Source organism: Oxyura jamaicensis, chromosome 3 (genome assembly GCF_011077185.1).
Source record: "Oxyura jamaicensis isolate SHBP4307 breed ruddy duck chromosome 3, BPBGC_Ojam_1.0, whole genome shotgun sequence".
Classification (NCBI taxonomy): domain Eukaryota; kingdom Metazoa; phylum Chordata; class Aves; order Anseriformes; family Anatidae; genus Oxyura; species Oxyura jamaicensis.
Window position 1 is genome coordinate 9557401 of NC_048895.1, and position 12539 is coordinate 9569939.

The 12539-nt window shown below is 38.0% G+C and overlaps 1 protein-coding gene across 2 annotated transcripts in view; it reads left to right on the top strand.

Moving 5' to 3' along the window:
• The window catches only part of ALK (ALK receptor tyrosine kinase), a 296490-nt gene that overhangs the window by 81107 nt on the left and 202844 nt on the right, over positions 1-12539 (top strand). For both annotated transcript variants that reach the window (XM_035322364.1, XM_035322365.1), the window contains exon 3: positions 5774-5938. In XM_035322364.1, coding sequence (XP_035178255.1) covers positions 5774-5938 — 165 coding nt within the window. The remainder of the gene's footprint in view (positions 1-5773; positions 5939-12539) is intronic.

Below are 12539 nucleotides of genomic sequence, written 5' to 3' on the forward strand. Positions count from 1 at the left end.
CTGCCGGGGCTGTGAGGCTGCGCAATGGCTGTTCGTGCTGCCAGGCTGCGGCTGGGTGGCCTCCTAGGCGTCTGCACTGTTGACAGGATTCTCCACGCCAGTGAACAGGAGGCAGAGGGGCAGGGAAGCCTGCGAGGTGAGAGGAGGTGGGGAAAGGGCCTGTGGAGCACTGACAGGATTGATGTGCTGCCTGGAAGGGGTGGGGGGCTCAGGCAAATGCGGGGAGATGCTGGGGACTGCCTTCACTTAGCCTTACTGGGACACGTCTGGTCCTCCCAGTTAGCCTAAAGGACGCATCCCAGTTGTATAATCATAGAATATCCCGAGTCAGAAGGGACCCACAGAGACCAGTGAGTCCACCTTCAGACTCCACATAGGACGACCCCAGAATCAGACCATATGTCTGAGAGCATTGTTCAAATGCTTCTTGAACTCCAGCAGGCTTGGTGCCATGACCACTGCCCTGGGGAGCCGGTTCCAGTGCCCAACCACCCTCTCAGAGAAGAACCTTTTCCTAACATCTAGCTTCCCCTCTGCTCCCCCTCATGAGGAAGCTGTAGACCATGATGAGGTTGAACAGGCTGAACAGGCTCTAGGCTGAACGAACCAAGTGACCGCAGCCACTCCTCATAGGCCATGTTGTCTAGACCCTTCACCATCTTTGTTGCCTTGCTTTAGACACTGCAGGAGTTCTCTATCTTTCTTATAGCTCCCCCCAGGTGTGGTGCCAGCTGTATTCTGGCTGCCTCCAAAGAACAACGCCATTGCACCACTCTGGGGCTTAGTAGAGGCCGTGCACCCACCTTAGGCCATGGGTTCACAAAATGGCGGTGGGTGGTTTCACCACTTCTATATGCCAGTGGGGCAGTGCTCACTGTCTGTATTTGTTGTGCCTTCTTCCACAAATTTCTCCTAACTTTTCAGCAGGTTGCTTAACTGACAGCCAGAGAGCACCAAGTTTCCAGTTCATGCTCTATTTTCTGGGGGAAATACCACTGCAGGCCCCAGAAATGTAGCTCTGTGTCGGTGGATAGAAACATCTTGATGAGGAAATCAAAACCCTTAGACGGAATGCCTTTTGCTGTTTTATACTTGGAGGGAATGGGGAAAGGCTGTAGGAACTGGCTTTGTCCCTGGGATTAATAACTGGAAAATCAATTTGTAATTTCCCTGTCATAAATTAAAAGCTTATAGGCCACATAGCATGAGTATAACAGGTTAGTGCGTACTGATGGAGGGCTCAGCAGAGCACATCTCTACTATACAATTTAAATTTTATCTCATCCACAAGGAGTATCTGACAGTATTTGTATAAAAATGGAAATTCTGTGCAAAAATCTTTTACCTGTTTCCACACTGGTTCTGTGATTGTTGCTATTGCAGAAGGTGTGTGTATTCTTGAGGAAGGTTCTGTTCCTGTTTTGGTCAGTGTAAGTGACCTCTACATTGTGCACTTGTATATGTAGGGGTAGTACAAATGAGCCATATTTAAGCTGATTCCTTGCCACTTAGGATTCACATCTCTGAGCTGGTTCTTTGGGGAACAGAGAACCTCTGCTCTCTCCCTTGTCTATTTTAGTGAAGTAAGAAAGCAACCAAGGCTTTTCAAAAGTGTGTTCAGCTAAGAGTAACAAAAAGGAGTGATTTGTGAAAGCCAGAAGACCAGGGGTGAAAAGGACCCTTTTAATACAGACAAATGTAGAACAACAATAGAGCATTCTAAGAGGAAAGATTTTTTTTGTGGTTGAACGGAGGCTTGGTTTAAAATAAATAAGCCTAGTTTGTTATTAGTCAGGTGAAGAAAGAACAGTTTCTTAAAAAGAACAGGCAGTTTATATCTCTGTAAAATTATTTTTATTCCAAATAAAGCAGGATTCTGTGATACATGCTTACAGAAAGAATCTAAAATGATCCAAATAGTGAATGATCCATAATCTGACCTGAAGCAATATAAAGCATATTTTTTGCAGATTACTGTGTTTTGGGGTATTGCTTATACTACTATTTTAAGTTACTATTTTATTGGAAAATTCTAATCAGTTTAATTAAAACAGATGTGGTTGCCAGATATTTTAGTTGCTTGTGCATAAATTATTGCTGATGACTACTTTGATTAAAATAAATAAATTGAAGCATTCACAAGACACTTAACATCATCAGACAGACACAGATTCCACTGGCTTTTCAGTCATATAGTAGTTTAATTTTATATTCTGTCTATGGTTGGAATCTTACATACTTGTAAATAGAAGAAAATTAAATTATTTATGTCTACAGCCTTTTTAAACAGGTGCTTACCTTGATTTGATTAGAAGCATCATGTTTTGTTTCCTATTTAAAAGTGTAATTATGATAAAATAGACTTTAATAAATTATACCATCCTGTTTCTTTAGTGTCCTTTGGATGAAAATACGAAAGATTCTTGGACAAGGGTTTGCTGTTTCACGGGATATTAAAAAAGAATCTTTGCAATTTGCTTAAATTTAAATTCCTATAGAGCTTCTAGGATCTATAATGTCAGTATAGCAGTGCATACACAGGATATAAATCTTTGTGATATCTCTTTAATAGAAATAAACAAAAAATACTTGACTATCTAGCTACACTGTTCAAGTCTTAAAGCTTTGTATCTAATCAATTTGTATTGGTAGTAGGTTTAAAAAATAATCAGAAGAGGTTGTGTTTAACAAATTTAATTATCTTTACTGCAGAGTTTGCTGTTTTTCAAAAATGGGCAGAGAGGCTTTTGTTCAGCTTCCAAAGGCAAATGACTACTTTGTATGCTTAGCTGGGCAAGAAAAAAATACACTGGGTTTTGCATTTAAACATGTTATGACCAAAGTCAAAAAGAAATGTGAAAGACCTTTCTTAGGCAGAGGCAAAAAAAAATGAGGGTGATTTGTAGAATTAATTCAAATATTGTGATGGTTCTGTACTTGCAGATGTGGTTTATATGGTCTTGCAGCACCTACCACACCAACAACAGTTTGTCAGTAGAAAATATATATATATATACATATATACTACATACAATGCTTTTTCTTTTTTTTTGTATAAAGTATATTACACTGTGAAGGATGTAGTAAAAGATGGAAAGCACGGGGATGGGAAGTTAACTCACGTTAGTCTTGGAAGACTGGATTATTTATGTATTGCCTTTTGCTGTGTTGCATCAGATAGCATTTCTTTGTCATCATTTCTTTGTGCTGAATAAGATAGTAGCAGTGAAATTTTGTTCTGATTAATTAAGAGCTTATGAAGAATGCAGATATTCTGGTGGTGTAGGGAAAGGAGTGGGAGGACTGTTGAATTCTGTTAAAAATGCAAGTCTGTTTTCATTAAATCACAGGCACTCTTAAGATGTACAAGGTAAATAGTTTCCTCTTCTTTCAAGGAGTAATCTGTTGTAAAGGCCATCCAGCTCTACTACAACAGGCATGTGAGATTTCCACTTCTCTGTAGGCTGTTCATTGCAAGGGAAGGAAATAGTATTGCTACTTGTCTTTTTTCCTTTATTTTCACCACTTCATATGGAAGCTTTCGTTGTTTTTGGGGTCATAACACTAAATGTGATAACTTATTTAATCACATACATACCCCAGTTAAATTGTCCCAGTTTTAAGTCAGAAGCCTGCTGTTTTACATGCTTCCCAAACAATTTACAATTTTCTTTTGAGGAGGAGGAGGTTCTTGAAAATGAGAGAGTCCACAAAAACCTTCTCTGCATGGGGACAGCGGGGTGAGAAAGCACAAAGGCAGCTTGTTCCCAGCAGCTTGATAGTAGAGGAGTGGAAGCAAGCAATGACCGCTAGAAGGCTTATGAAAATACGTAAGACTGTTGAGGGAGAGAAGCCCACAAAGAATGAAATATCTGATTTGAAATGTTTGCTCCTGCTGTGTGTTTTCCTTAGCCCAGGCTTCCACTTCCATAGTTCTGTGGGTTCTGTCGAAGATGCCCTTGCATTAGCTGTGTATTTTTTTCTTTTCTGTCTTCCCCCCTCCTTTTATTTATTTGACAGTGCCTTTAAGAACATACTAATCAAGGTGTTCCTGTAACTGAACTAGTCGGTAATAATGATGTATTTTCTATAAAATATAGTTCAGTGTTTGGTTCCTCTTTTGTCCATTTGGGCTTTGGTGCAGAGTTTAAGAGAGTCAACACTTTATAGATTTTTTTAATTTATTTTTTTTTAAGAAATAAGGGACTAGATATAAAAGCTGTTTTCGGCTTGGGTACAATATTGTAACAGTAAACTGTATAGCACGAATATATCCACCATTCACCGCTGCCTAAATTGAAGTGTGCTTCATGCATTTATTTGTAAAATTTATATTGATAGCATGGAGGCCTGAAGAGGATGGCAGCATGTGCATTCAAATCTAAAGAAATACGTAAAATCCTTGTTACCACTACTTCTGGTGTGTGTGGATTCCTTACATTGTATGGTTTCCATGGTGCAATGAAGCAGTTAAAATGCTGGGTGAATGAAAAAACACCTGAGTAGCAAAGAGAACCGCCAGGAGCCAGCCGAGCCTTGGGCAGGGCCAGGAGCAGCAGTGGCCGCTCTCCGGGCATACAGAAGGCCGTCCTAGGGAGTGCTGTGAACAAGGCATGGCGTGGCAATCAAGGCACGGAGAGGATGTTTGCATGGCAGGTCTGGAGGGCAATAGTATTAACCTTCAGAATAGAAGATGTTGTAGCACCAGGAGAATACATTGAGCACACGTTGAGCACATACATTGAGCATAAATGTGTGCTCACTAAGAAGAAATCAGATGTTTAATAGAGAATGTAATTAAATTAAAAATATATTAGCTAATTTGACTAATGTGCATTCAGTTTGTTTGTTTCAATTTCACAAGAGACGCTGTAGAAGACTGCAAAGAGGAGCTAGAATTTGTTCAGAAATAGTTTTGGTTACTGAGTAATGTGTTGAGTGCTGACTGGAGAAAAAATATAAAGCAACATATACTGGGCATTCAAAAAAAATTTAGCAGTCTTGACAACTGAAAGTGAAATCTGTGCAAGTTATCAATGCATGCTGTGTTAAGCAACTTGAATTCTGCTTTGATAGTAAATTGCACATGCGAAAGCGAATCATAGTTATACCAACAAGGTAAATGGTTTCTAAAAGAAACATCTTAGCAAGAAATGTCTGTTGGAGACAGATGCTCTACGACCTTGGAAACTAAAGTTTTTGCAGCAGCAGATCAAGCTTCTCAAACACAGGGAGTCAGAAGGTTGCTTTGCAGGGTATAGTCCCTATGGCTACTAGCATGTCCCATATGCCCAGAATATACAACTTGCTTTGCAGAGTCCTGTGCTCATTGAGATGGAACATGAATTGTTCCATCTATGCCATAGTTGTTCCATCTAGTAGCCATAAATGCTACTATGTTAGTAACCTTTGCACTGTAATGGTCCTGGATGGATTTGAACAGGCATCCCGGATGACATTTGCTTTCTTTCTCATTTTTATCAATTGACTAAGCTATTAGTCTAGATGATTCCCTTCCTTGATTTAGCCTGTTCTATCCTTTTATCTGTTCACAAGAGAAGTTACTGGCTTTTGGGTCTTCCTCTTGATCTGCTGCTACCCCCACAATGTATCTCAGTGTGGTCCACTTCATACAATTTTTTGCCTGTCTCTTTACGGACTTCCCCTATAGCTACTCATTAAAAAAGTACATGTGTGTAAACATAACCTTCTAGCACAGAGGAAGCTGAACTTAATCAACCTGCTATGTTCTGTGTCTGTTTTCTTCTTCCAGTATTTGATTGCAATTTTGAATCTCCTTGTGAGCTGGAATATTCCCTTTCCTCAAAAGATCAAGAAGCCCCCAGCAAAGCCTGGCTCAGAGTGAGTGCAGAAGATATCTCCCATCTGAACATCCCAGACGTGCCAGAGAGAGATCACTCAGAGAATACACCAAAAGGTAAGATGAATACAACTATATCATGCCTTGGTTGTAGTGGTCGGTTTTAAACAACCAACAACCAACCAAAAATAAACAACCAACCAAACAGGCCCTTTTAAATACTTCAGGCAGTTATAATCCTTTCGCTGCAGGAGGCAATGAATTCAAACAGTATGACAAACAAAGGCAGTCACTTTGCATATGAAGTATCTGCTTTTATCTACTTTATATATATGGGAAGCAGAATATAAAACATAGGATTGTGTAAACTCTGTATAAGGCTGATCTCTCTGTGGGCAATATCTGGATGAGAATAGTCCTGTGGTGCCCATGCTTAAGGTTATTCAGTGGTTGAAAAAATTATTTAAAATCACTGAGTCTGGTTTTACCACTGCTCTAGGTGCTGTTTATCCTTGTGTTCAGGGCTCAGGGTCTTCTATTTGGTGCAAAACCAAAAGATAGGTTTTGCCCTTAATATACAAAAAAAAAATCTTGCCTATAGAGAGAGCTAGGAAGCATGAAGCGAAAGGAGCGTAACACTTTTCTTCTTTCTTGGATGAAAATGTGGTTTGCTGGAATTATTTTTCCTGCTTATAATCATATCTGTGAACAGCAGTATATTTCGCTAAGATTTTAAGTGATAAAAAGATTGGTAGGTATATTTTTACCCTCCTAAGCATGAGAAAGCTAAAAATTCTTAACACCTTTCCTGCTGTTTAGTAACACCTACTTGAAACCTTTGCCTTTAAGGGTGGGGTGGTGGTAGGGCTACAAGCTTAACCAGGAATATGAACAAAGGAGTATAGGGAAGGATAACAAACATTATCAGAGTTATGGAGCAGTTTTTGTACTAGGAAAAAAATAAACAAAAATGCTTTATTCTGTCTGCAATGTGAGGACTGTGAGATCTATAAAAATGTGCATTGAAGAGCAATGGGAAGCAGCCATGAAGTTAAAAATGCCATGTATAAGACATACAAGAGGAAATATTTTCCATGTTGTATCTGAGTAAATCATGGTAATAAGATGCATGAATTAATGTTATGGAGGCCAGAAGTATGCATAAGAAGGGGTGGATGAATTCTTGCAGAACACATTAATCACTGGCTGTTTAATTCAATAGTCTACTTACAGTCCCTGACTCAAAAAGCTTCTATTACAGAAATCAGCAAGTGAAAAGATCCTTCCCTTACTAGCCAGCATCAGAGATGTCATTTGGCTTTTCAGACCTGCAAACGGACTGTACTGCTTGTAACAGTTCTTATGTTCAAGTAAAGACTAAGGAAAAGTTTCAGTGCAGCTTTTGTTCATGTTCTTGAATTCTGTTTTCTCATCCTTATCAAGAGTATAGAACTTTTCCCCAGAAAGCCATTATAAATTAACTTTCAAGGCTGATTGTCTGAACACTGGTTCATCAGCAAACCAAGTCATTTTAGTGGGTTCTGTATTGTGTTTAAAACAGATGGACCACATTTGTGATGCATGCAAATACCTTCTAATTTTCACATCAAAGAATATGCATATGCATAATAAATTTCTTGCTACAACGATAGTTAAGCGAAAGTTTGAGGTAAATCAGAATGTCTGCTGCTGAGAAAGTTTTTTTCCTTTTCTTAAATCCTCAAGCAAGCTGACTGCTAATGAAATTTAGGAATTAAAACATGCTTGTTTGGAAGTAAAAATAGTAGTTGTTGCTTTCGTGGAGTGGGAAAAATGGAGTAAACAGTGAAAAATAAAGGTATCATCCCAGGTGAAGGGCACTGTGGAGCTTTTCTTTGGTAGATTTATACCTTTGTCTGTATTTTTTTTTTTTAATGTCTATCAAAGCAGAAGACAGAAAAACTGAAAAACTGTTGGTTGGTCCTGTAATCCAGAAATAAGCCCAGAAAAAAATTGGTTGATGATTTCTAGTTACCTACTGACATAAAATTTCATTTCTAAGCTCAAACGTTGTGGTGGTAGTGTTTTTTTTTTGTTATTTCCATCCCCACTCCCACACCCTCTGCCCCTTTCTCACTCTGGAGTATAGGCAGCATAGGTTGAAGTTTGTGTTCTGCTGTTTTCTCCCATTGCAAGGTATGGCATGTAACCAATGGCACATTCTTTGAATGGATTTATTTGGATTGGGTGCTGGGATGAGTTTTTTTTTTTTTTTTTTTTTTTTTTTTATTATCAAATATGTTGGACAATTTTCTCCTAAGCCCCTCAATAGAACTGTTGGTCTGCAGCTCATAGGTGACTAACTTTTTGTGTATAAAAACTTATTTAAAAAAACAACACTTGAAGCTAGCATCTCTACTTTAAATCACTTTAATTACAGCTGCTTGGCACAAATAGTTATGCGGTCTGTTTCATTCTGAAATAATTAAGCACAAGTAATTCCAATCCCCACTGGTTCCTGCAAATTGTACTTCCAATTATCTCAATCTCATTTCATCTCCTTTGCAGACAGTAACGCACGGAGAGAGAAACAGATCATGTAACCAGCTTTTCAGATGGTTTAGGTCATCCTTACAACTTGGCCATCAAGTCATGTTAAGACATTGAGAGAGACAAATGCCTTAGGTATGATTCATTGTGCTTCATAAACATTTATGTAAAAGGTTTGTCAGGAAATCATTGGTAGATATCCTGAAGAAACACAGTGAAAGTATTTTTATTTATTTATTTATTCCCTGCAGCATGATACAGCTCAGAGTCTAGGAATCAGATCAAATTGTCATGGATCTGAGTACCTAGAGGAAGAACAAGTTTTGGATGTCTCTGTGTTTGGTTATGGTCACATCTGAGCGCTATGTTCACTTGACATGTTCATTGTGTGTTGTCACACAAATCATAGATCTGAATAAGGATAAATGTTGAGGTGACAAAGTTTGATATTAAATTATTCAGTGTTGGAAAATGGAGCTCTGGTTTGCAAGGAATTGAAAAAGGATGCTTAACCAGACAGCGGTGGCAGGTGAAATTTAGTGTAGATTATGTGAATTGAAGTGGTGGGAGAAACAGTCTGAGTTGGCATATATAAGAATAGATTCTGATCTGGTTGCAATTATTCAAGCTGATTTTTGAGTAAGAATAGAACTGTGAAAATATCAACTCATTAGCAGTCATAAAATAAATGTCATGTTGGAATTAATTGCAAAGAGACTAGAAAATAGAAAATAATACACTTTTATAAATATGTGGGTCACCTAAATCATTCTTTTCCATTTTCTGGTTCCCATATATCAAAAATCATTTAGTACATCTGGGAAAATTATTAGAAGAATGGAAACCAGGATGATCTAAAGTATGCAATGGCTCTCTTTTAGGAGCCCTTAAACTGACTAGGACTCTTCTCTGCCTGGAAAAGACATCTAACAGTGGCAACGGTTTATTAAATCTTAGGATTTTATAAAATCTTTATGAAAGATTTTTAAAGGTTTATAAACTCCCAAGACTTTATAAAGCAAGGAAAGGATATATATAGAAGGAATATTCCTTATTTCTTCTAATACGGAATTGGACATCATCAGATTAAATTAGTAGGTGTCAGGTTCAAAACAAAAACAAATGAGATCCCTCAGTATGTAGCACAGAGTGAAACTGTAGAACCTGTTTCCAAAAGGGACTGTTTGTGCTAAAACCTTCTGCAGGTACACAGGAGGTGTGCACAGAAGAAAATAATTATCACTATTACAATCTTTTTCTGGCTCAGAAAATCCTTGTGCAATATATCCTTGAAGGCCAGGAGATTAATCTGTGGAAGTGCAACTGTTTGCTCACCCTGTTCATATATTCTTTCCTGTGTATTCACACCTGTCTGTTTTCAGAGCCAGATGGCTGACGTTGATGGATCTTCAGCCTACGTTGGCAGGGTTGGTATGGTGTTCTGTTCCTCTCCCATCCTTCACCCCATTTGTTTCTTCCTTTTTGAAAAAGGAGAGAATTGTACTCTTTTGGAACAATTTTTAGAGTTAGAGAAAAGGTGTGACTCAAACATTTAATATTATTTGCTGTTCCGTGAAAGCCTCGTAAATGGTATGGAACCATTTCTTATGCAAAACTATTGACTGGTAGGAAGAATTGCAGGACTGTCTGTGTAGAAATCTGTAGAAGTGTGTACGCCAAAATTCTTCGTATGGGATTTTTGGAAATTTTGTGCTAAAATGCTTCACTCTTCTCCATTGCCTGCTTCCTAGGCCCTGCACAGTACATCAAGATCTGCTGGAGCTACATGTACTACATGATATTTTCAAGTCAAGCTTATTAATGTTTTACAGGATTAGAGATTTAAAGTTAAAATTTCACTGATAGACTAAAGATTGACAAGAAAACCTCTACTAATGATACCTGAATCTGGTCTGTATGTATTGCAATGAGTGGGCAATCCATTGCTACACTTTTTTTCCTTTTAATTCATAACTAAACAAAATGCTGCTATAAAAATCTAGAATTCTGCATCAGTTAATGCATTTATTTATTTTGACAAGTGTGATTAATTCTTAATTATTTATGATCCTTCATAGTATATTGTACCACCGAATGTACTGCAGTCTACTGTAATGAAGTATGGGGAACTGTTGATCTTGCAACTGTGGCAGTATTTCCTAAGGAGGCTTGCTACACAATACAGTCTGTGGTTAGAATGACAGTTTGTGAACTGGAGAAGCTGCACTTTGCAGCAGTGTGGTTGAACGTGTTTGTCATGCCCAAGTGAAAAAAGTCATTGACCTCTCTGATAAACTTTCAGTGGATCAAACCAGCCATAAATTCTACGCATCTTTATTCAACTCTTGATTCAGACTCAGGGTTTTCTGTACTGCAGAGCCACTGAGTAACAGGTGGTTTAGTATTCATCAGAAAGTGTGCCACTCCAGAATTCATCCCTCCTGTGACCTTTTCACAGTGCTGGTATTATCCTTCTCCCAGACAGCCAAGGGCTGAGCTTGCTATCAGCAAGATCACATTGTTGTGTGGCCCGTGGGCTCATAGAGGACAGTAATTCTGGTCCCTTATCTAGGAGCACAGTGCTTCTGACTTAGATTTTACATGGCAAAGGAAGAGAGAAACCACTAGTACTAAGTTCATCTTGTGTATTTAAGGAGGAAGGACCAGCAGTGGTGGAACCCAAAATACGTATTCACAAACCAGACCAAGATCTGTCCTTGGTTGAATGTCAGTGTGTGTCAGTGTGTGTTTCCAACTGCAAACACATTTTTAAACTTGAAGGATTAGAAGGATTAGCTTGACCACTCCTGCAAGAGTGTTGCCTGCTCCTCATTGAAGTCTTGTGATACTAGATAAATTAAGTGAATTGCAGCTTCTGTTATCTGAATATTTCAGGACCATGAAAATATGCAGACACTTGATAAAAATTTCAGATGAAAAAATCAGCTGGGGAGGCATGACTACTCTTTAAAATAAGAAACAAGGAAGTAATAAGCCAGTCTGCAAACGTGAACATGAGTTGAAGCAACTCCTTAATGGAAAATGTAGATTAAACTTCCATGAAGGGGGCAAGGGAAATGGCAGATGACAGCATCCTAGCCAGCTGCTGATTAGTTGAAAAGCTCTTGTGTAAGTTCTAAAACAATTATCTGCACATTGTGTTAATGCAATTTTGATTTTGGTATTCGTACTAAAGAAATGGAGCAAGGCTAAGACACTGAGCATATTACCAAATGGGAGATAATGAACTGCAAGATGATAAAATGGCTGTTGACCTTGATTTGTGACTACTCAGACAAAGAAGAATGAGGAGGATAATATAAGATAATAAATAATCTTTTCTTTCAAGTTATCACTTTATTCACAGAACTGCGGAGTATAAATAAATGTGGATTTGCAAGAAGTAAGTAGCTGAGATTTTAATTAATGTGTAGTACTCTTAAGCAGAAAAAAACACTTGTAATGCTAAAAAGATAGCTGTCTACTAGGGGAAAGAATACAGGGTAAACAGAGTAGTTGGGTTCATGCCAGACAAAAGTCTTCCCTTTATATTAAGCCTGAGACAGGTTTCAGGATATGCCTTGATCTCACAGAATCTATCTGTCTTATATATCTTTTAAACAAGATTTCATAGTATTTGTTATACTTCTTTTCTTTAGTAAATCAATATATGGTGTTTGAGGTTTGACAGGGTGGGTCTGAAAACGAAACAGAATTGTCTTCTCAGGAAAATTTCAATTTTATGGGAAGAAAAATATATAAGTTTTTTCATATATTCATGTCTTCATTTTTTTCTAAAATTTGTGATGTGCAATAAGCACATTTCTTCTTAACGTTGGAGGAGAATATAGCTCATCCTAGTCAACAGAGATTCAGTCCAGATGTTTAAATAGTCCTTAGAAAGATACTGCTATAGTATGAGGCCATCCTAGTTTTATTATTTATAAGTATTCAGATAAACTACAGGTATCCTATGAAGATTTGTAAACTTCCATTATTTAGTGAAATCAGAGTGGGATTGGGTTTTCTATTAGTTATTTTCCTCCATAAGACTTAGCCATTGAGTCAGTGGAAGTAATCGTTGTGTTTGGGTTAAAAGATCTACTACAAACCACGAGTGAAATAGTAGGAGAACGAAGCAAGATCTGGAAACAACACATAGGCTCAAAATTATTCATAGGTCTTATTG